This window comes from Enhydra lutris, unplaced genomic scaffold (assembly GCF_002288905.1).
Source record: "Enhydra lutris kenyoni isolate GAN:26980312 unplaced genomic scaffold, ASM228890v2 scaffoldscaffold46, whole genome shotgun sequence".
In the NCBI taxonomy this organism is placed as follows: domain Eukaryota; kingdom Metazoa; phylum Chordata; class Mammalia; order Carnivora; family Mustelidae; genus Enhydra; species Enhydra lutris.
The window spans coordinates 4,619,663-4,644,828 of NW_019154130.1; the positions used below are offsets into that span (position 1 = coordinate 4,619,663).

The 25,166-nt window shown below is 42.4% G+C and overlaps 1 protein-coding gene across 3 annotated transcripts; it reads right to left on the reverse strand.

The window, feature by feature from the left end:
• On the reverse strand, positions 1-25,164 carry LOC111156484 (general transcription factor IIH subunit 3). 3 transcript variants are annotated; one of them, XM_022517413.1, is made up of 13 exons: positions 25,109-25,164; positions 22,306-22,385; positions 14,690-14,796; positions 12,883-13,049; positions 10,049-10,111; positions 9,128-9,157; positions 8,959-8,987; positions 6,767-6,841; positions 5,644-5,697; positions 2,505-2,573; positions 1,764-1,899; positions 1,608-1,644; positions 1-1,515 (listed from the first exon to the last, which is right to left on the reverse strand). In XM_022517413.1, exons 1-13 carry the CDS (start codon positions 25,119-25,121, stop codon positions 1,446-1,448), a joined length of 930 nt encoding a protein of 309 aa, XP_022373121.1. In that variant the 5' UTR covers positions 25,122-25,164; the 3' UTR covers positions 1-1,445. The 3 variants fall into 3 exon arrangements, with proteins under 3 accessions (XP_022373121.1, XP_022373122.1, XP_022373123.1); XM_022517414.1 differs by lacking the exons at positions 22,306-22,385; positions 25,109-25,164 and adding an exon at positions 18,004-18,034; XM_022517415.1 differs by lacking the exons at positions 5,644-5,697; positions 6,767-6,841 and having other exon boundaries at positions 1,185-1,515.
• Positions 25,165-25,166: the final 2 nt, after the last annotated feature.

Here is a 25,166-nt window from a genome sequence, read left to right on the forward strand (position 1 = left end):
AAATTATTTTATTATAAAAATTTATGTAAACCATAAACACAACAGTTAAAAATAAAACCGAAACAGAATTAAGCCAGTACACAAAACATCTCAAACAAAAAAGTAGTAATGAGAACCTGACCAGCTTCTTTGAAATTGTCTTTTAGATATCTGATGACTTCCTAGACTTAAAACAGTGATTTCCATTATAGTTACGCTGTGAAATATTAAATATTATTTCTAAAAGACAAATAAGATTCTCAAACTCAAGGACTAACAAATATTGGCCAAGTGATCACCAAAGCCTATGTGTATTTAACAAAACTATAAATCCAAAGTACAAAATCTACCTGAAATCATCTAGCCAAATACCAGATTACTTAAACGAGACTCAGCTTCTGAGATGGCATAAAGGGAAAATTAACATCTTACTTACATACAAAGTTGTGTACACAAATCGGTTTTTGTCAGTTTATGATTGTTTGTTTTTGTCAATATACGTAAAACAAACCAAACCAGCCACCATTCCTGAAAATCCTTCTTACACTGCGCTGGAATTTGAAAAGATTTCTAATAACTTCAAAGTTCCATAGAAAAATAAGTTTTTTCTTGTTGAAATTACATATAATTTTTCTTTTGAACCTATCGCACTTATTTTAGAGAACAGTTCTCCAACATTAATGCTTCTTTTTTTTCTCATTCCACCTGGGGGACAATACTGAGCCATAAAGGATCCATTCTCCAGCAGGCCCCTCTCTGAACCCAGACAGCGGCTCTCACGCAGAAGCTCTTCACCCAACTATCTCTGAAGGGAAGGTCACTGCCAGAGTACCACACCCCCTTCTCCACATTCACTTAAGATCAGACTTTGTTTTTATTCAGCGACAGTTATTACATGGATGACTATGTCCAGACACACAGTGATGTCAGGCAAAAGCAAATCTGCAGTTTCTGGAGCTAAATCTTAACTTAGAAAAGAAGGATTTTATTTACATGACTATCGTCCAAGTCAGCTGTTGATTCAAGGAAGATGGTCTATCTTGATTAATGCCATTAGTGGATGATCGCTAAAACTTTGCTCAAATTTCACTGGTTGTGCATTTCACAGGCAGAACCCAGACGAGGTAACAGAGTCTAAAGCCTGGAATCAGGCCAGGCTGACGGACAAATGATCACCCCATTTAAAAAAAAAAAAAAAAAAAAGTCACTAATTTATGCTTTCTTCTCCCTCTGTGGACAAAAAGCCATCAGAAAAGATTGCACAGAATGACTCCCTCAAATAAAGCAGGCCCCCCAAAAGCACAGCATGAGGATAATGGTCTAGAAATCTTTCCTGTAAGAAACTTCATTCAAAATTATCCCATACAACGCTGTATTTTTTTCAGGGCTTCCTAACACAGCTTTTGCCATACAATTTCTCTTAATAAGCTCTAAGAGATTAGCTGGGGGCATGGGGGATCTTCTGATCACACAGACACTTTCAGTTTCTTTTTCTTGGCTTTCAGCACAGGAGGCAGAGAAATCTTAAAGGCTGTCCTGTAACGACAGAGAGGAAGACCCTCTTCAGGGCTCTGAATCCCTCCCCCCTACCCCTCGTGGGCCAGACACACCAGCCCAGGGATACTTACTCGCAGGTGGTGCAGATAGGACTGAAATTGCAGAATACTGTAAATTTGAAACACAAAACAAACAGGATGTTGGAAAAAAACAAACGCACAGCTGACTTATTTTCTGTGCCCCCTCACCCCCCCGCAAACACAGAAAAAAACAGTACTTGAACTTACTTGACAAGCACACAGAACAGACATAGCCAATTTCAATGAGATTTCGATGACAGAAGCAAGCTGCCCGGTAGTCCACATGGACTGGGGGAGGGAGGATTAACTGAGATCTTTGATCTTGATCAGGGAGAAAAACCCACTGTGGGGGGGTGGGGGGGAAGAGGCAAAGAAATGTTATTGAAAACATGGGGGAATATAACCGGAAGTTAGAACACAAGTATCAGATATTAGGTAGTGAACACCAAAGAGAATAATAAATTGGGATTTTCCTTAAAAGTCTACCAAGAGGGGCACCTGGGTGGCTCGGTGGGTTAAGCCTCTGCCTTCAGCTCAGGTTATGATCTCAGGGTCCTAGGATTGAGCCCCGCATAGGGCTCTCTGTTCAGCAGGGAGCCTGTTTCCCCCGCCCCCGTCTCTGCCTGCCTCTCTGCCTGCTTGTGATCTCTGTCAAATAAATAAATAAAATCTTTTTAAAAAATAAATTAAAAAAAAAAAGTCTACCAAGAAATGCTTCTTTATTCAGTCGGCAGATACAGAGCACCTCCCCAAAGCAGCCACTGTTGTCTGCTTATATAAGCTGCCTTCAGACGACCCAAGTTGTCCCCTTCTAGTTTCAAAGCCCCTGGGCCACCCATCTACTCTTTCTCCCACTTACTAGCATCACCATCGTGCTCCCCTTTATTCCCCAGAAGACAGGGGCTCACCCAGACGCAAGGTGTTAGGGCCCTGCTGACAGTCCCTTACCAGCAGATACTGCAGAAGGGAAGGCATCTGAGGCACCTTCAGGTACAGTCCCCCCGTGATGTCACAAGCCTGTAAGACATCCAAAGGGCTCTCTGCCAAACTGGCACTCGCTTAGCTTTTCCAGACGGATGTCAATCTCACCAGCCATTCTTCGGGTCTCCGGAGGAGAGGGGGATATGACAGAGCCCATCAAAAGGGCATGCTTTCCCAAAGGTATGTGAGGACCAGAAACTTCCCGCCACCTCTCAAGGTGTTCAGCTACTTTTCCCGGAGGCATCACACTCTTTCCCCCTTTGAAGAGCTTAGTGGAGGACAGTACATGCCCTTGGTCCTGTGTTTTCTACTGATGAAATTTTTATTCTAGCCACGTTTACTCATTTTCATTCTATTTTTAACAACAGTTCTGAGATCACCCTGAAGCCATAAAATTCACCCTTTAAAATGTGTGCTTCACTATTTTTCACTGTCTTCAGAGCTGTGCCACCACAATCTTGTTCCAGAACATTTCCTCACCCCAAAAGGAAACCCCACACCTATTAGCCGTTACTCTCAACCTCCTACCCCGAGGCTATCAGCGACCTACTTTCTCTCTCTGGATTTGCCTATTCTGGGTATTTCATACAAATGGACTCATACAATTTTCCCTCAGCATCATGTTTTCAAGATTTATCCACACTGTGGCAAGATCAGTACTTCATCCCTTTTTATGGCCAAACAATATTCTATCTTATGGTTATACCCCAATTTAACTCCTTTCATCGACTGATTGACACTTGGGTGCAAATGGAGGGAAGACGGAGAGTCAATCAGTCGAGTAAATGCAGAAATACTGTCACAGGCTATGATCATGTCCATAAAGAAAAATGAAGTTGGGTAAGGGGACATGGAGTGACCCTAGATGCTCAGGGAAGGCTTCTCTGAGAAAAGCAGAAGCAGAGGCCCAAACAAGGGCAGGGAGTAGACCATACACATACCTACGGAGAAGCCTTAGAAGCAGAGGGAACAGCTTGGTGCACACATCCTCAGCGGCAGCGGGCCTGTAGTTTTAAAGCAATAGCGAAGAGCCCGTATGGCCGGAGTAAAGAGATTCCATGGGAAAAGGAGATACCCAGAAACCGTATCATGGCGGGAGTACAGACAGCCATGGCAGAACTCTGGGGTTCAGTCTGTGTGTGAGGGGATGCCATGGGAGGGTTTTAAGCAGGTGAGTGACAAGATCTGATTTCCATTTTGAAAACTTCGTTCTGCCGGCCTTGTTGAGAACGGACTTTGGTGTGAGGGGTAAGCGTAGAAACAGACCAGTTAACAGATCCGACAATCCACCACTTGAGTGGTAGCAAGGAAGGAGAAGACATATGGTGGGATTCAGGCGCGATTTCAAAGACTGAATCAAAAGGATTTGCTAATGGGATGGAAAGGAGAGGAAGAGAAGAAACAAGGCAGCGTCAGGATTTTGGCTTGGGGGCTGGTGAACTGAGCTGCCACTGCTGAGATGGGGAGGCCCCCGGAGGGCAGCGTGGCGAAAACCAGGAGTTCTGTTTCCGACAAGTTCAAGTTGAGACGCTGCTGGATGTCCAAGGGGAGATGCTGCCTGAGCAGCTGGCTGTGCAAGTCTGGAACGCAGAGAGCCTGCGTCTGGCCCAGACATAGCGACGTGAGCGTCAGGCAGGCAAAGCTGGCATTTAAACTCAGGGCATAGGAAAGATCTTCTAGGAGTTAACAGACGCTGTATAGAGTAAAATGTGCAGTTAAAAAATGGATTCAACCTTTTCGATTTTTTAATTCTGAAATAAAACCATATGTGCAAGAGCATATACACATAACATGTAAGTATGGTTTATGTAGATTTAAATAAAACGAACACCATGTATCTACCATCAAGCTTAAGAAATAGGACAATTTGGAACCTCTGATGCTAGTATACTTTCTAATCATATCTCCCCTTCCCACTCTGTGTCCTCGGCAGGACCCTAAACTCAGCATTTTCCAGTTTTGTGCTTTTAACTGATCTTTTAGCAAAGAATATTTCTTGTGGTCGAAAAAACATTTATCAAAAGTTCGGCAATTTCTTCAGTCTTATTTGGGTATTTTTTTCCCCTTTTTAGTTAAATTAAATTTCCGTCTCATATATTTGACTGAAAAGCAACATCTAACAATGCTGTCCGACAGAAATATAATGTGGGCAATATGTGAAACTTAAAATTTTCTAGCCGCATAAAAAAAGGGAAAAAAAACAGATAAAATTAATTTTAATAACATTTTATTTAACTCCGTATATTCAAAGTATTATCATCTTAACAGGTAATCCTATAAAATCTTTATTTTACATTCTGTTCTTCATACTAAGTCCTTGAAATTCAGTGTGTATTTTACACTTAACAGCACAGCTCAATCCAGACCAGACTCCTTGCAAGAGCTCAACAACCATATAACTATCACACAGGACAGCACAGATCTGCAGTACAACCCCATCTTTATAAGATTCTCTGCTTATGGGGCGCCTGGGTGACTCAGTGGATTAAAGCCTCTGCCTTTGGCTCAGGGCATGGTCCCAGGGTTTTGGGATTGAGCCCCGCATCAGGCTCTCTGCTCAGCGGGGAGTCTGCTTCCCCTCCTCTCTCTCTGCCTGCCTCTCTGTCTACTTGTGATCACTGTCAAATGAATAAATAAAATCTTTAAAAAAAAAAAAGATTCTCTGCTTAGCGATCCATGCTTCCATCTATACCTACACAGAGAGATGTGTCATGCTGTTCACCTAATATTAGCAACAGTAACTGTAGGAGGATAGGATTTGAAGGTTGTTTTTTTTTTTACCCCTTTAAAAAAATACTTTCCTATATTGCCTGAATTCATTTCAATATGTGACTCACTTTTACAGAATCAATCATTACATAAAATGTAAATAAAAATGTTGAAGGATCCCGAGAGTTGTACACCTGAAACTAATGTGACACTGTGTGTCGAATGTACTTCAATGAAAAAATAAAATAAGGACCAGAGAGATGTTAGTGCTCTAAGCGACAGCATCTCACAGCCTAATTCCTAAAACTGTGCGAAGGCTGGTGACAGGCACTTAACAACGAAGAGAACACACCAGGCTCCCCTGACCACCAACACCACACTTCCACGGAACACGTACCTGTTGGAGGAGTCCTGAATCCGAGTCTAAAACACAGGCATCGATCAAAATATTCTGAAATGAACATTCCAAAAACATAATAGAATAATAAAAATATAGAATAATAAAAATAAAAATTACACTGGGAACCTACTAAGTGCTAGACTTTTTTAGACTATTCTTAAAACAGTGGAATAACTCTGCAAGGCAGGTATTTGATCGTATTTTGCAGCTGAAACACCTAGGCCTTGGCCAGGCTGTGGTCACAGAGCTTGGGGGACGGGGGGAGCAGAGCTGTCACCCCAATCTGCCTGTCCCCAAAGCCCACGGTCTTTTCACATCACGCTGCTGCTACAACATGGAGAATATCAGGCATGGATATGGGGATATGGCAGCATTTTGGGTTAAAACTGAAGTTTTAAGAAAGTTTTTTCTTAAAAACATACCAAAGAAAATACATTAGTGATAATTCATTTGAATTAGTGTAGATTCATTCAATTATTTGCAAAGTAAAACTATCAAATCTTGGTAAGACCTCCCCAAAGCAAAGAAAGGAATGGAGGGAAGGTACGCAGCGAACTGTAAATCTGGGATTCTTAGCCTGAGGTCCAAGGATGGGCTAAACAGGGTTACATGAATACCATGAAACTATATGCAAAACTGTGTTTCAGGGTACTTTTTTCTGGGGACCCATAAGATTCATGGGGTCCAGCACCCAAAATAGAGCAATGACTAGTACGATATATGAATTCCATATTCTTTATCCACTGATAAGGCCATTTAGTCAAAATATTTGTGTAGGTCATTCAAAAAATAAAACTCATTATGAAATAAATATTTCCTAAAAAGAATGCTCCCAAGGGACAGGGGGAAGAAGAGAGAGGCGACCCAAGAAACAGACTCTTAACTACAGAGAACACACTGATGGTCACCAGAGGAGGGGGCGGTGGAGGACACAGGTGATGGGGATTAAGGATTGCACCTGTCACAAGGAGCATTGGGTGACAACTGGAGTGCTAAATCACGATATGGCACACAAGACACTAACAGAACACTGTGTGTTAAATATGCTGGAATTTAAATCAAAACTAAAAAATAAATAAATAATTAATTAATTAATTAAAAAAAGATGCTCCCAATTCACCTGCTTCTGTGCTGCGAAGATGACATTCATGAAGTTCATATACTGCAGCGCGCTGTCTTCTGCAGCCTTAATCACCTAAAAATCACATCCCTGTGAATACCTCGTGGGCATATCCGAGTTCTCACTGCAAACACAACCAATGCAGCTTGTCTAATCTGCCTGCCTAGTTACTATGGTTAAATAAATAGGTGCATAGGTGCAGTGTAAAATGACCTACCCTCCAAGAGATAGACAGTCCCTGGTTAACAGTTCCACACAGCACCTACATGGTCACATGTGTGCCCACACACACACACACAGAGGCAGCACGCACACGTGCCCTAGGATAATTATCTAGTGCTGTGCAAACTTTTTTTAATTTTTTTTTTTTTAAATAAACTCTGCACCCAACATGGGGCTCGAACTCACAACCCTGAGATCAAGAGTCATATGCTTTACCCACTGAGCCAGCCAGACAGCCCTGCAATCTGCTTCTTGGTCCCACAGGGGCGCAGGGCGGGGGGTCAATCTTGTATCAGTGAACTTGGATGTACGTCATCCTTTGTGCTAACTTCATAGACTCCACTGCTAAACCAGTTCTCTATAGAGGACACTGAAGAAGCTTCCAGTCCTGTTTTAGACAATGCTCTGGGGAACGCTCTCATATATGCTGTACACAACTCTCTGAATAGCTCCTAAAATAATCAGGGGGATTGCTAAAATACACACACCTTTCATCCTGCTACAGGCTACCAAACACGCCTCAAAAAAATGTTGTACCGATTTACCCTCCCACTGGCAATGCAAGTGAAAAACCCACCCCCAAGCCTGCCACCAACGCGGAGAAGTGCCCATTTGGGCTGAGCAAGAAGCAGACAATGCAAACCTTGTTACCGGATGCTCCTAGTTCTTTGCTCACTGGTAAGGCTCCACGTATTTTCAAATGCTAACTGGCCACTTGCATTTCTTCTTTTGCAGGCTGCTTGTTTTCTACATATTTTAGAGTAAACCTTAACTTTTAAAATTTAATTGATAAGGTCGGGGTGCCTGGATGGCTCAGTCAAGTGTCAGACTCTTGGTCTCAGCTCAGGTCTTGATTTCAGGGTCGTGAGTTAAAGCCCCAAGTTGGGCTCCAGGCCGAGTGTGAAGCCCACTTAAAAAAAATAAATGAATAAGATAAAAAACATTTTAGAACTATTATATTAATCCTCTGTCAGGTAGCTATGCTGAAAATACTTTTCCTAATAGCTTTTCTTTCATCCTTGTTTTGGGGTTTGATTTTCTTGAGGTCTTAAGCTTCACATCACGCTCAGCAAGGTCCTTCCCAACCTGAGCTTTTAAACAGGTACTTTCTTCCAGCACTTTTATGACTGGAACTTTCACAGTGACATGTCTGACCTTTACTAGAATTATTTAGGTGTGAGCAATGAGATCTAACTTTGTCTTCCCCCAAAAGGTCAACCAATTGGCCCAGCCCCTTTAACTGAATAATCCATTTTCTTCCCACTAACTTAAGTGCTTCCTTTCGACAAGCCAAACTCCTCTGTGGACCTGATTTTATTTCTGGAGCCTAGCCTTTCCCATTTACTCTGGGCCTCCTACTGCGCCAGAACCACACTGTTCCTACAACTTTGCAATGTGTTTTAAGATCTAACAGCAAGTTCCTGCTTATTATTCTCTTTCAGAAAGCACCTGGCTATTCTCCTTGATTTATTCTTCCAGATAAACCGATTTTTTTTTAAAGATTTTAAGTAATCTCCACACCCAACATGAGGCTCAAACTTATTACCCCGAGATCAAGAATCACACACTCTACCGACTGAGCCAGCCAGGTGCCCCTTACTGTTAAATTTCTTAAAGCACTTGGTGAGGAGTTGGCTTCAGATTCCCTCTTCCTCTGCACCCCCTGACCCGTGACATGCACTCTCTAAATAAAATCTTAAAAAAAAAAAAAAAATTCCGAGATTGAATTTATAGTTTAACTTTGGAAAAACTGATATCCAAGAATAAAACAGGCCTTTCCATTCCTTCAATTCTTTTATGTCTCTCAGAATTTTAGTCTTTCATCATAATCTATTGTATTTATACATTGCTTGTTAATTTATTCTGGATACTCATATTTATTATAAATGGGTCTAGCACTTTTATGGCATTATGCTTTCTAATTCGATATAGGTGGTCTATAAACATAGTACTGATTTTTTTAATCTTACCAAAATCCTTGATTTCATTTCCTGATTATCTATAAAGAGATAAAGACAGATTAAAATTTAACTGGATCTTAGTAAACATAAGGTTTTATAACCAACATTTTTAAAGAGTCCACCAAAATTATAACAGTAAAATAAGGATTCCAGATCTCACAAAAAACCACACTCCTACCTTTCACCTCCTTGTTCATTCTATGAATGTCTGAATTTTTTAGCATTAAGGAATTTTGAAATATTTAATTTCATAAATACTTATAGTAAACAGAAAAATAACCTCAAATTTTAAATTAATCCATCCACCTAGCTGAAAAAAGAAAGGCTCTATTTCCCATGATAAACACACAAGACTACTTGGGGGTTTCCACTTACCAACTGCAATCAACTGAGCTTTGTAACCAAAACCTGATCTCTGTCCCAGAACATTAAAATCACCATGATTTACCCTGCGATCATCCACTACATCCTCGAATACTGTGATGACTCGTAAGTACACAAGCCAGATAACAAACATCGGGCTCTTTGCTCAGCAGGGAGCCTGCTTCTCCCTGTCTGTCTCTCTCTTTCTCTGCTCTCTTCCAAGTAAATAAATCTTTTTTTTTCTTTTTTTTTTTTTTTTTTTTAATTTAAAGACTGGGAGAACATCACACCAACAGACATCAACATGCTTGGGACAGTGTTGTTTACTCTATGTTAAGTGCAAATAACCTGTGGGCCTCAGGAGAAACCACTCATTTATTAACCCTCAGGAGCAGCGAACGACTTTTGTAAATACCAAACACATGCTCCTAACTTAAGGAAGGTAGAAAAGACACACACACCCTCCCCAATTTGTCAAAGCAAGTTACAAGCATCCTGAAGAATGTTTTGTGAGCAGAAGGACATACTAGAGAAAACAGTTTTCTTTCTTTTACATTTCAAGTTTTTACAGATTATCTTAAAAATATTCCAAAGCCAAATTAAATTGTTTTTTTGATTACCCACCACTTTAGAATACTCATGCCTTTCCTTAATATGGATACCCAAGGTTCTAAACATTATCACAAGTTAAGATATTCAGAAGACACCCTCTGAATGACTAGAACACCAAGGATACAGCAAAGAGCTTTGGCGAGGGATCCTGCCAGCAGAGTTTCTGTATGTTGACCCTTTATGTCACCTGCAAATAATTAAAAAAAAGAAAATTAAAGAGAATGTTTAGGTTTTCTTGAACTAAAACCATTTTCAAACCAAAGCATTCTTCTTCCAGAATGAAATCAGCTGATACTTTAAAACATAGAGAGCAATCTGTTCTCAGTAATGCTTAAATAAGCAATTTTTAACATTGTCTCAATTTAAAATATCCTGTGGTCAGGGACTGAGAGAGTACAAAGTTTCAGTTTGGGGTAATCTGGAAATGGACAGCTGTGATGTTTATACCCAGTGTGAATGTACTTATTGCCACTGCACTGCACATTTTAAAATGGCTGAATGGTTGGGACGCCTGGGTGGCTCACTTGGTTAAGCGGCTGCCTTCGGCTCAGGTCATGATCCCGGTGTCCCAGGATCGAGTCCCGCATCGGGCTCCATGCTCAGCGGGGAGCCTGCTTCTCCCTCTGCCTGCAACTCTGTCTGCCTTGCTTGCTCTCTCTCTCTCTCTCTCTCTCTGACAAATAAATAAAAATAAATTTAAAAAATCTAAAAAAAAAAAATTAAAATTAAAAAATGGCTGAACGGTAAATTTTATGTTATGTATATTCTCTTTTCAAAAAAGATTTTATTTTTTTTTTTAAAGATTTTATTTATCTATTTGACACACAGAGAGAGATCACAAGTAGGCAGAGAGGCGGGCAGAGAGAGGAAGAAGCAGGCTCCCTGCTGAGCAGAGAGCCCGATGTGGGGCTCGATCCCAGGACCCTGGGATCATGACCTGAGCCGAAGGCAGAGGCTTTAACCCACTGAGCCACCCAGGCGCCCCAAGATTTTATTTTTAAGTAGCCGCTATACCCAATGTGAGGCTCGAACTCACAACCCCGAGATCAAGAGTCATATGCTCCACTGACTGAGCCAGCCAGGTGCCCCCTATAGTATGTATATTCTACCACAAGAAAAAATATCCTGGTGTTTTCTGGAAAGGTTCAGGTTTGTTAACGATCTAAGTGGAGCAAAAGGTCATGTGCAACTGCCTGCTCTGAGCCTATCTGCCCTCCTTCCCACCACCCCTCTGTCTCATGCCCCTCAGAGAGCTGCTCCGCTAGTAGAAAGGGGGCAGGATGTTCCCCCTTGGCTGTGGCAAGCAGAGACAAAGCTGGAAACTTGTTTGAAGCCTTGAGTGAAAAAAGTCAAGCCTCTCAAGAGGGTGGAGAGCTCAGACTGACATCTGGCGTGAAGGGCCTGCAGCGGGTCCAGGAGCACGGACACCTCCACCCATGGGTAAGGTCAGACCCGGAAAGGTCTTGAGCACCACACTGAGAAGTTGGGACTTTACCCTGGAGACCCATGGTTCTCAAAGTATGATTCTAGAACCAGGTATAAGAGCATCACCTGGAAACTTACCAGAAACCCAGATTCTTGGGACCACTCTAGACCTGCTGCATCAGAAACTGCAGGGTAGGACCCAGCATTTTGTTTTAACAAGCCCTCCAGGGGATTCTTACCAGCTTTACTGGGGTGTAATTGACAGATCATAAAATTCACTCCTTTTAAGTAAACACTTCAATGTTTTTTTTAAGCAAATTTAGAGAGCTGTAAACGATTACCACAACCCAGTTTTAGAGCATTTCCTTTACCCCAAAAGATCACTTGGGCCCATTCCAGTCACTCCTCCCCCACCCTCGGAAACCACTAACCTACTTTCTGTCTGTAAAGAGTGGCCTTTCCCTTCCAGGTAACTCTGACACCAGCTACAAGTTAAGAACCACAGGCTGCAGACAACAGGGGACCCGTAACAGCCTTTAAGCCATGAAACAGCCGCTCTGGCTTTTAGGAGGATTAACTGTAAAAGACCTGAAGGGACAGAGACAGGAGCCAGCAGGCGGAAGCTGTTAGAATGACCCAGAGTGACAGCTCTCCACCTGGGCACCTGTGCCCTACAGGAGATATGTGCCGAAGTCTGAGATATATTTGGGGGCCACAATGGAGGGATGTTATGACATCTACCGGGTCTAGGCCAGGGATGCTGCTAAGTGTCCTCCAAAGCACCACACAGAGGCCACAACAAAGAATGTTCCAGCCCAAAATTCCAACAGGGCTGGGCCTGAGCTAGATGCGATAAAAGGGGGCAGATTTTGAAGGTACTAGCTAAAAGGGTATCACAGCTGATTAGATGTTGAATGTGAGCAGAGAGGGGGCTCAAAAATGAAAGCGTTGAATTTGAAAAAGTATGTGGAAGGGCGTGGCAGAAACTGGGAGCGTAGACAGTGGTGCAGGTGGGAGGGAAAGGTAAGGAAACTGGTCTGGGGCGAGTCAACCACACTGTGCAACACCTACATGGAGATGTTTGCTGAAAGAAAGGCTGGATTAGAGATCATAAAGACTGGGAAGTGTTCACAGAGAATTGATAACTAAAGACAAGAGTGGTTGGAAACATACAGAGAAAGAGAAAATAAGAAAATAATGTGCAGAATTAACAAACCTATTTTTTAAGGGACAAGATGAAGGAAAAAATAAAAAATGGAAGAATGGTCCAAAAAGAGAGGAAAAACAAGTCAAAAGAATAGCCTTAGAGGCTAAGAGTAGGTTTCAAGAAGTAGAGGCTGGTGGACAGTGTGAGACGCTGGCGAGGTCAGGAGGTCACACAAACAAGGCACAGGCTTTGAGGAAAAGGATTTTACAAAAGAAAATAGAGAACACAAGTAAATACTCCCAAGAAACCCAACTCTCAGGACTTAAAGCCTCAGGACCTCCAGGTTCAACTGCAATTGTAAGATAACAAGAACGGAGAACCATTACTCTTGGTCATGAGATCCTTAATCTCTTCAGCAATAACTTCATTCGCTGCTGTGAACAACTCATACTTCCCGTCCTTGCTCCCTGTCGGGCTGAACTCAGAAGAAGGGTTGCCGGGGTCTCCAAAAAAGTCTCCAAGTCTGCCATTCTTTCCAGGATACAAGAATCGACTGAAACAGTGGGGAAAAAAACACCAAGTTATACTAGGACACTGTCCTCACTCGACATCCAGATGAAATTCAGTAAACAAACAACCACAGCAATTCTGACACAAGATTCTGTAATAAGTTTCATTTTTAAGAAATGTATAAGATGGGCAAACTGGCAAACACGAGGTCTACCCCAAGAGAATGTTTTAATGATCCCCCTATTTTCTCACAAATGAGAGGAAATAACGCATGTGTGCTGGGTCCCAGCCTCTTGAAATGCTTCGGGGTGGTTCTCATTCTACTTTCTCAGACGCCAACTGGGAAGAGAGTCATAACCAAATTCTCACTTGCAACTAGTTTATTATTTGAGGTACATTTATCTACCAGTAATAAAAATCTGCCCCAAGGGTCCCTAAAAGATTCTCCTAGTGCTTCACGATTTTTATAGTAATCCTGTAAAAACCCGTATTTGATTCTTCTAAACACTGGAGAACTTTGCTTCTCATAGTTTTTCTTTTGATATCTTAATCAAATCAGAGTCATCGTTTTTCATTCAACTCTGAGAAAAATGCATGGTGATCATGGGAGCGGGAGCACTTACTGGGAGGCCCACAGGCTCCTTCAACACACCAAAGAGAACAGCCCTAAGAAATAAGAAATTTGAGAACTATCCACTGACCTTATATGAAATACGCGGGTACACAAGAGTCACTTCTACCAGGATGTAACATTTAATCAAGACACAGAAGAGCCGTGTCTTACACGGGAAGTATGATTCTATAGTCAGCGTATGCATGAAAAGTAAATGCGGTGAAAATATGTAGCCTATACCTGGTCCCTTTTGAGCTGCACTCCTACGCACCCGCCCCTAAGAGACTCTACCCCATGCCCCAGCCAGTGTTTATACCCGTCTTAGAAAAGGTCAGGGCTTCCTCGGCTGAGCACCAGATGGAGTAGTTCGCTTGGGTTTAAACCCAATTAACAAGAAAAACCCTTATCTGTAAACACCAGAATCACACCGAGAGCAGTGAAACATTACAACCAGAGAAGCAGGCAGAGCCCACAACTCGAGAAAAGAAAGCAGAATCACACCTCCCGTTTCATCTGCCCCCACCCGGGGCAGACTCGAGCAAAGAACAGTAACAGAAGTTACCACCCTTGCTGGATAATTCTCCCTGGTGTTTGCCTAGAAAGGATGGGTGAACCCGGGTAAGTTAAATGCGCACATGAGGGGCGCCTGGGTGGCTCAGTGGGTTAAAGCCTCTGCCTTCGGCTCAGGTCATGGTCCCAGTGTCCTGGGATCGAGCCCCACATCGGGCTCTCTGCTCAACAGGGAACCTCCTCCTCTCTCTCTCTGCCTGCCTCTCTGCCTACTTGTGATCTCTATCTGTCAAATAAATAAACAAAATCTTTAAAAAAAATAAAAATAAAAAAAAAAATAAATGCGCACATGATGCAAGTCTATTAGGTACCAGCTAATGAGTCTTCCAATTTTCATCTCTGTCAAAATCTACATGTACTGACTCCTCATGCTGCGAGTCTTGTTCAACGCTACATTAAAAAAAATTCTGCAACACAGAAAAGGAAGAGTAGTACATGCTGACTGGCACAAAAACCTCACCAATGTTAAACACCAAATAGAGGAATCACTATGGTCGTACCTTTCTTGAATGTGACTCGCTATCACAGCAAGTTTGTTGGAACGATTCATGAATAAATGAGAATTTCCCAGCACCATCACAGCATCTATGCATTTTGATAAAGTAAACTGTTGAAAAACAGAAAACATGAGAAAAGGTAAAGTAGCTATCCAAATAACTAGGTTGGGTCTTGATAAAGATTTCACTTAAATTTTATTCACTGCTAAAAATTTGCTGAGGAGCTCCCTCCTCCAAAGCCATAAGCAAACCACCTGAAAACTAATTTTCTACTTTTCCTTATGTGAGATGATTTCTACATCAGTGCATTATTCCACAACTATTTTCTGCAAACATTCAAGGAAAGCAAACATGTCACATATTCTGTGATAAAATTACTAACAAACTATTAGTATGTACGAAGTAGACGATTAACACATACTGATTAAACTGATGATTTCTGTAAGTTTTCAATTCATTCACTAAGTATGCTAAGCTCCTGCTATGTGTCAGTCAAAGATCCCTTCTTTTGTGGAGCTTACATTCTCACAAGTACTAATACTATTAAAAGATGTAGGTGGGGGGCGCCTGGGTGGCTCAGTGGGTTAAAGCCTCTGCTTTCGGCTCAGGTCATGATCTCAGGGTCCTGGGATCGAGCCCCACGTCGGGCTCTCTGCTCAGCAGGGAGCCTGCTTCCCCCTCTCTCTCTGCCTGCCTCTCTGCCTACTTGTGATCTCTGTCAAATAAATAAATAAAATCTAAAAAAAAAAAAAAAAAAAAGACCCTTTAAAAAAAAATAAAAGATGTAGGTGGATATTCTTATAATCATGGAATAAAGCATGTTTCTCTTAAAGAAAAGAATACTTCCGGCAACAAATAAAACACTGATAAATCCCACTTTATTAAAAAAAAAAAAAAGTAGGGGGCGCCTGGGTGGCTCAGTGTTAAAGCCTCTGCTTTCGGCCCAGGTCATGATCCCAGGGTCCTGGGATTGAGCCCCATGTCAGGCTCTCTGCTCAGTGGGAAGCCTGCTTCCCCACACCTCCCGCCCCCGCCTGCCTCTCTGCCTACTTGTGATCTCTGTCTGTCAAATAAATAAATAAAATCTTAAAAAAAAAAAAAGTAAAGCAAATCTATTAAAATTTCTGTATGGCAAAAAAATGACTGTAAACAAAAGTGAAAGCCAAATTACAAACTGGGAAAATATCAACATATGACACAAAAGGTTAGCCTTCTCATATAAAGAGTGTCCACAAATCAGTAAAAAAAAACAACAAAAAAACAAAACCAGAAGAGGAAAATGGGCAATGCCCCAAGGGAAAAATACAAAGGGCCAGAGAATACACTAAAAGCGAATTGAGATAGCTTTTATGGTACATGATATTGGCAAAAGATAAAATAAGGAAAGAGAACGTCCTGTGTGGTTTCAAAAAAAAAAAATAGCCTTCTCATATACCACTGATGAGAGTTCAAAATAAAACAGTATTTTTGGAGAGTAACAGGGTAATATGCAGCAATGTGCTATTCTTTCTATAAGATGGAATACTATTCACCAATAAAAGGAATGAATTACTGTAACAAAATAGACAAATCTCAAAATAATTATGCTAAGTAAAGAAACCAGACCAAAAGTAATCCTACTACGTACTGTTTGATTCCATTTATATAAAATTCCAGAAAATGTAAACTGATCTAAAATCAGTGGTTGCCTGGGGGTGGGGACAAGCAGAGAGAAGGGGGGTAGGATAAATTATAAAGAAATATGAAACTTCTGGGGGTGACAGATTTATACATTCATAATTTTGATTATGGTGATAATTTCACGAATGTATACATATACGAAAACATATCAAACCAAATACTTCAAATATATGCTGAGCACTGCATGTCAATTTTCTCTTGATAAAGCTAATTTTAACTTTGACTTTTCTTTTGTATTTTTAAGATTTTATATATTTATTTGATAGAGATCACAAGTAGGCAGAGAGAGAGAGAGACGAAGCAGGCTCCCTGCTGAGCAGACAGCCGAATGCGGGGCTTGATCCCAGGACCCTGGGATCATGACCTGAGCCAAAGGCAGAGGCTTTAACCCACTGAGCCACCCAGGTACCCCATCTTTTGTATTTTTTTTTAAAGATTTTATTTATTTATTTGACAGACAGAGATCACAAGTAGACAGAGAGGCAGGCAAAGAGAGAAAGGAGGAAGCAGGCTCCCCGCTGAGCAGAGAGCCCGATGTGGGGCTTGATCCCAGGACCCTGAGATCATGACCTGAGCCGATGGCAGAGGCTTTAACCTGCTGAGCCACCCAGGTGCTCCTATATATATTTTTTTTTTTTAATTTTTATTTTTTTTTTTTAAAGTAGGATCCACACCTAATGTGTGGCTTGTACTCACGATCCCAAGATCAAGAGTTGCATGCTCTACTGACTGAGCTGGCCAGGCACCCCTTGATTTTAAGAAAGACACCATTAAGAAATTGAAGAGACAAGCCACAAAGTCACAGACCAGGAGAAAATATTTGTAAATCATATATTTGAAAAAAGACTTGTATCCAGACTATATAAAGAGTTCTTACAACTCAGTAATAAGAAAACAACCCAATTTTAAGTTGGGTGTAATAACTGAATATGCATTTCAACTAAGAAAATACAAGGACAGCTTATAAACATGTATTATATACACATATATATGTATATAATCTATATCTATATATATAATAGTCCTCAAAGAAATGCAAATTAAAACCCCAAGGAGATGCCACTACCTGCTTACTAGAATGACTCTAACAAAACAGACAGGTGTTGGCAAGGAAGTGAAGGTGCTGGAACTCTGACACACGCTCAAGGGAAAGGAAGACGGCGTCCCCACTTGTTAAGTCTGGCAGGTCTTCAAGTTAAATCTAAACCTACCATGTGACCGGGCAGTTCAACTCACAGGCATCTACTCGAGAGAAATGCAAACATACGTCCACACAAAGACTTGTTTGAGAATAATCAGCAGAAACAATCCAGATGTCCATGAATATGTAAGAAGTATATCCATACAATAAAATACTACTCAGTAATAAAGAGGAATCACCAATACACGCCACAACCTGGATAAACCTCAAAAATGTTACACGAAGTAGAAAAAACATCATCAAAATACTACCTATAACTAAACTTGTCCAATATGAAAAATATCAAGGAGTTTAATAACTATTAAAAAAATTAATTCATAGTTTCAAACTTCCCCAAAACGCAAACTCCAGGCCCAGATGATTTCTCTGGAGAACTGTACCACCCAAGCGTCCCTGTACAAGCCTTTTCTGATAAAAAGTATAAAACATGGGGCACCTGGGTGGCTCAGTGGGTTAACCGTCTGCCTTCGGCTCAAGTCTTTATCTCAGGGTCCTGGGATCAAGCCCCACATCGGGCTCTCTGCTCAGCAGGGAGCCTGCTTCCTCCTTTCTCTCTCTGCCTGCCTCTCTGCTACTTGTGATCTCTCTCCCTCTGTCAAATAAAAAATAAAAAAATAAAAAATAAATTTTAAAAGTATTTTTTAAATATATAAAACACTAATGAAAGAAATCAAGATTAAAAAAAAAAAGAATGAAAGAAATCAAGATCTAAGTAAATGGAGAGATGTACTGTATTTGTAGACTGGAAGACCCAACATAATTGAGACCTAGCAGGCCTATGTAGAATACATCCTCAAACTGATAAACAGGTTTAACATAATTCCTATCAAGATTCCAACAAGAGGGGCGCCTGGGTGGCTCACCCATTAAGCAATCTGCCTTCGGCTCAGGTCATGATCTCAGGGTCCTGGGATCGACCCCCACATCGGGCTCCCTGCTCAGCAGGAAGCCTGCTTCTCCCCCTCCCACTCCCCCTGCTTGTGTTCCCTCTCTTGCTGTGTGTCTGTCAAACAAATAAAATCTTTAAAAAAAAAAAAGATTCCAAGAAGATCTTTTATAGACATAGACAAGCTCATTCTAAAATTTATATGGAAAAGGAAAGGAACCAGAATAGTTAAAAAAAACAGTTTTGAGGAAGAAGAATAAAGTGGGAAGAAATAGCCTGCTGGAGCCCAAGACTTACTATCTTGCTACAGTAATCAATACTCTGTGGTATTGGTTGAGGAAGAGACACACAAATAGGTCAAAGGAAGAGAAACAGCACCCAGAAATAAACCCACACATCTATACCCAAGTGGTTTTTGACAAGGCTGCAAAAGCCATTCGGTGGAGAAAGAGTAATTTTTCCAAAAATGGTGCCAGAGCAATTAGATTATTCATAGACAAGATAATAAACCTCAATCTAAGTGTCACAGCCTATTAAAAAGTTAACTCAAAATGGGGGCACCTGGGTGGTACAGTCGGATGAGCCGCAGACTCTTGGTCATGATCTCCGGGTCATGAAATCAAGCCCCACGTCAGGCACCGCACTCAGCACAGAGTCTGCTTAAGACTCTCTCTCTCCGGGGGGCGCCTGGGTGGCTCAGTGGGTTCAAGCCTCTGCCTTCAGCTCAGGTCATGATCTCAGGGTCCTGGGATCGAGCCCCGCATCGGGCTCTCTGCTCAGCGGGGAGCCTGCTTCCCCCCTCTCTCTGCCTCCTCTCTGCCTACTTGTGATCTCTCTCTGTCAAATAAATAAATAAAATCTTAAAAAAAAAGAAGACTCTCTCCCTCTCTCCCTACCCTTGCATGTGATCTCTCTTTCTCTCTAAAAATAAACAAAATCTTTGGGACGCCTGGGTGGCTCAGTTGGTTAAGCGGCTGCCTTCGGCTCAGGTCATGATCCCAGCATCCTGGGATCGAGTCCCACATCGGGCTCCTTGCTCATCAGGGAGCCTGCTTCTCCCTCTGCCTCTGCCTGCCATTCTGTCTGCCTGTGCTTGCTCTCTCTCCCTCTCTCTCTCTCTGACAAATAAATAAATAAATAAATCTTAAAAAAAAAAAAAAATAAACAAAATCTTTTTTAAAAATTAACTCAAAATAGATTGTGGAATTTTTTTACGATTTTATTTTTAAGTAATCTCTACACCCAACATGGGGCTCGAATTCACAACCCTGAGATCAAGAGTCACAGGCTCTAACGACTGTGTCAGCCAGGCATCCATCCCTTGATTGTGGATTTAAATGTACAACTTTTCAGATGACACTGGTGAAAATCTCTGTGACCTACACAACGTTGAGAGCTCTTACCAAAAGCACCAAAAGCACAGGCTATATTTTTTAAATTTCGAGTAACTGGACTTGATCAAAATTAAAAAGACTTCCTGCTCTGTGAAAGATCGCCACAAGAGGATGAAAAGACAAGCTAAAGATTGGGAGAAAATACTGATATTTTCTCAGCATCTGATATCTGAAAAAAGGGCTTATCTCTTGAATACATAAAGGAATCTAAAAACTCAATAGTTAAACATAACCCAACAATCCAACCAAACAATGGATACATGACATGCAAACACATCTCAGGAGGCTTATCTGTATGGCCAATAAGCCTGCGAGAAGCCGTGCGACACTGCCAGCTACTGAGGAAATGCAATAGAGATTCACCGTAAGGGGGGCGCCTGGTGGCTCAGTGGGTTAAAGCCTCAGCTTTCGGCTCAGGTCATGATCCCAGGGTCCTGGGATCGAGCCCCGCATCGGGCTCTCTGCTCAGCAGAGAGTCTGCTTCCTCCTCTCTCTCTGCCTGCCTCTCTGCCTAATTGTGATCTCTGCTTGTCAAATAAATAAATAAAATCTTTAAAAAAAAAAAAAAAAAAGATTCACCGTAAGGAATCATTACCCAGCTATGAAAACAGTACAAAAACATGTCAGCATCGAATGCTGGAGGGAGAGACTGCATCTCTCACACTTTGCTGGTGGGAATGTAAATCCATTCTAGAAAACAGTGTAGCAGTTTCTTATAAAACCAAACACACGATTACCCTACGTTCTAGCAGGATCTTGCGATCCTGGACTCTTATCCCACAGAAATGAAAACGTCTACCCACACAACAACCTCTATACAAATTCTCAGAGCAGCTTTTGATGTACTAGCCAAGAACTGAAAAGAATTACCCAAATGGAGAGCTTTCCCAGGTAAGTGACGGGACAAACTGTGTTACCTCATGCCACGAAACACCATCCCACAACAGAAAGGACAAACTTTGCTAAATGGACCGGCCTAAAATGATCAAGGGCATTCTGTTGAGGGGGAAAAAAAAAAATCTCGAAAACACTTTATGACCTATTTACAGAACTAAGGTGCTGGACAAGAGTAGGAGATCAGTATCTACCGTGGCTCAGGACCAGGGACTGACTACAAAGGGACAGCATCTATAAAGGGAGCACTAGAGAGCTCCTGGGTATGTTAGAATGGTTCTGTTTTGACTGTGGTGGTGGTTTGGTGGTTACACAAATCTATACTCATGATAAGACAGCGCAGAACCACACGTACACACGAGTGCAGGTGAAACTGCTGTGATCAGAGTAAGGTCTCAAGAGTGTACTGACGTCAATTTCCTTGTTTTGTTACTGTCCTCTAGGTACCCGAGATGCTACCACTGGGAGAAGCTGCAGCAAGGGTACACGGGACCCCTGTTACCTTTTTTTTTTTTTTAAACAATTTCCTAGGAGTCTGTAATTATTTCATAATAAAACATTTCAAAATAACTTTTTTTTTTTAAAGATTTTATTTATTTATTTGACAGACAGAGATCACAAGTAGGCAGAGAGGCAGGCAGTGAGAGAGAGGGGGAAGCAGGCTCCCAGCTGAGCAGAGAGCCCGATGCGGGGCTCGATCCCAGGACCCTGGGATCATGATCTGAGCTGAAGGCAGAGGCTTTAACCCACTGAGCCACCCAGGTGCCCCTCAAAATAACTTTTTTTAAAGGACTACATATTGGGGGCGGCTGGGTGGCTCAGTGGGTTAAAGCCTCTGCCTTCAGCTCAGTTTATGATCCCAGGGTCCGGAGACCGAGCCCCGCATCGGGTTCTCTGCTCAGCAGGGAGCCTGCTTCCCTTCCTCTCTCTCTGCCTGCCTTTCTGCCTACTTGTGATCTCTGTCTGTCCGATAAAAATCTTTTTAAAAAAATTAAAAAATAAAGGACTACGTATTGCACGGACTATATTAAATGTCCTGAAAAGACACTATAGAGGCAGAAAGCAGATCAGTGGTTGCCTGCAACCAGAGGGTAGAAGCACTTGATTGAACAGGCATGAGGGAACTTTCTAGGATGACAGAAATGTTCTAAAATGAAACTGCAGTGGTAGTTACATTCTTTTTCTGATTTTTCACTAAAAAAGAATTGAATTGTACATTACAATGGATGGACTTCATGATATGTAAAATATGCCTTAATAAAGCTGATTTTTTGGGACACCTGGGTGGCTCAGTCGGTTAAGCGGCTGCCTTCAGCTCAGGTCATGATCTCAGGGTCCTGGGATCGAGCCCCACACTGGGCTCCCTGCTCCACGGGGAGCCTGCTTCGCCCTCTCCCTCCGCCTGCCACTTTCCCGGCTTGTGCTCGCTCTCTCTCCATCAAATAGATAAATAAAATCTTTTTTTTTAAAAGTTGATTTTTTTTTTAATGAAGCTGATTTCCAAAAAAGCAATACAAATACACTTAAACCAGAATTATCCATAGGCCTCCTCAAGCAGTCTTACCTGAGATTCCTTTAATGCTTGCTTTCCCCACCAAATTGGGTTGGCATCAACTACGATAACTAGAAGATTCAATTCATCTTCTGAAAGTATTAACAAAGGATAAACACATTAGCCTCATGAAAGCGTATCCAAGCCAACAATCCCAATTTGTAAAGACCCTCCCCAGGTCTTCCAACAGGTCCTGGCTCCCTACTTGAGGAGAACACGAATGTCAGCCATCTCTGCATCAGCCAGTGGCATATGTAATCCTATAACCCAATATACTGGACTATATATATTACTGCCACCTTCCATCAATTATGACATGGCCACTCTCCTTTTTTTTTTTCTTTTTAACATTTAGCAGTTGCTAAAATCAGGATGGTATCTTACAGCTAAGACTGGCAGCACATCTCTCTTAGTGGTATACTAAACAAAAACGTATCTCATAACCCACATTGTCTCAGACAATTAGGCTATACCGCACTCCTATTTTGCAGATGAAAGGAGCTTGCTCGAAGTCACACGGCGTGCTAGCAAGCAGCAAAACTCCCTGCTGTAAAGACAGATCCGCTTGACCGTAAAGAGTGTGGCCTTTCAATACCCCACTGTCCACTTCTGACCCTTTTTTAATGCCACTTAGTACTCATTATCTCATTTTACAGTTGGTTGTTTCTGATCTCTCTCGCCAGTTCTGCTAAAGCTAGTCCACTAGACTGTGGACTCCTTACAGAATGAGGATTTTTGCTGGGATGAAATGATATGTGCAAATCACACACACAAAAAAGCCTCGCACAGAAGCACTTAACTGTCTTTCGCAGGCCCTCACTCCTCTACTCACAAGCCTACAATCCTTTGGCCTTATTTTCCATGAGGTCCCATCCCACACCTCTCAGGGCCAGCCAGTCCTTGCTACTACCCAGAGGCCTGGAAAAAAACAGTGTCGCCTCACAGGAGAGATGAGTATCTATACCCATGCACTGCCCGGTGAATTCTTTGGGTCTCTACCCCACAATTTGTAGACATGGGCCATGCCAGGCCTGCCTCGCTCACAGAATGGTGGTATAGATTGAAAAAGATAAGCATGGACAGTTAGACTCCCTATTTCCACTCTTGCTCCCTTTTCCACACAGCAGCCAAAGTGACCTTTTAAAATTATAAGTCATGGGGCGCCTGGGTGTCTCAGTCATTAAGTGTCTGCCTTCGGCTCAGGTCATAATCCCGGATGCTGGGATCGAGCCCCACATCAGGCTCCCTGCTCAGCGGGGAGCCTGCATCTCCCTCTCCCACTCCCTGTGCTTGTATTCCCTCTCTCGCTGTGTCTCTGTCAAATAAATAAATAAAGTCTTAAAAATAAATTAAATAAATAAATAAACAGAATTATAAACCAGGGGTGCTTGGGTGGCTCAGTCGGTTAAGCATCTGCCTTAGACTCAGGTCATGATCCCAGAGTCCTAGGATCAAGCCCGGCATTGGGCTCTCTGCTCAGCGGGGAGCCTGCTCCTCTCTCTGCCTGCACCCCTCCTCCCTGCTCATGCTCTCTCTCTCAAATAAATAAATTAAATTAAATTAAAATTATAAATTAGACTGTAGAAATTATTTGCTTATTCCTCCCTACCATGGTTTCATATTACACTTAAAAACAAAGTTCAACCTCTTTATCATGGCCCACAAGAGCCACGCATCTACTTAAGCTTCCTGCTCTCATCCCTCTAGCTCACTTCACTCCCACCACCTGGGTCTCTTTTTTCTTAAGACATCAGACTCAGGGCGCCTGGGCGGCTCAGTTGGTTAAGCATCTGCCTTTAGTTCAGGTCATGATCTCAGGGTCATGGGATGGAGCCTGGAGTCAGGCTCCTTCCTCAGCGGGGTGTCTGTTTCTCCCTCTCCCCCGCCCCCCACCCCACTCCTGTGCAAGCACTCTCTCAAATAAATATAATCTTAAAAAAAAAAGGCATCAGACTCTATAACTGGTAGTTTAACGTATGAATGGAAGTCTCTCCACCTTCCTTTACCCTCCAGTCCCCCATTCTGTTTTAGTGTAATGTAGTGGCTCAATGTGCCACACAGCCTTTGCAGAGTCATTCAAGACTCCCTTTCAGTACCTGGACTCTTCTCTAAGTAGCTCTTCCATGATCATCCCCTAATCACAACGAACTGCAGCATCCCAGTATATTGTCTTCACAACTCGTCACCCTCCGAAATTTTTTTTAAATATTTATATTAACATATGATGTATTATTTGCCCCAGGGGTACAGGTCTGTGAATCGTCAGGCTTACACACTTCACAGCGCTCACCATATCACATACCCTTCCCAATGTCCATAACCCAACCACCCTCTACCTACCCCCCTGCCCCCGGCAACCCTCAGTTTGTTTTGTGAGATTAAGAGTCTCCTATGGTTCGTCTCCCTCCCAATCCCATCTTGTTTCACTTTTTCCTTCCCTACCCGCCAAGTCCCCCGCCCTGCCTCTCAAATTCCTTCTATCAGGGAGATCATATGATAATTGTCTTTCTCTGATTGACTTATCCTCCGAAATTATTATTATTTGCTTGCCTACTGTCTGCCTCGCCCACTGGACTGTAACCTCCACGAAGGCCCCTGACTGCCATGTTCTCTGCTGTATTCCCAGCGCATAAAACAACGCCTGGCACACAGGAGGCCATTCAAAACTATTTACTGAGTAAATGAATGTATCTGCTACTCCTCTAAAGACTAAAAAGGCTGCCCAGCCCCCCAATAACGCTCCAGCTGGGTGGTCCTGGCCAAGCCCAAACCGCCCGGTCCCGCGGTCGGGGGTCCCTCCCCGCACACCCCTCACCATCTGACACCATGGCTGCCAGGATCCCCCAACGCACAGTCAGCCGTCAAGCGCGCCT

Bases quoted from the DNA above. Each gene is read 5' to 3' on its own strand.
- LOC111156484 (XM_022517413.1), bottom strand. The intron at 13,050-14,689 runs GTACGACCATAG...CCACTGTTTCAG, and splicing joins GCGAGTCACATTCAAGAAAG to TCGATTCTTGTATCCTGGAA. The intron at 8,988-9,127 runs GTAGGAGTGTGG...ATCTCTTTATAG, and splicing joins AATGAACAAGGAGGTGAAAG to ATAATCAGGAAATGAAATCA.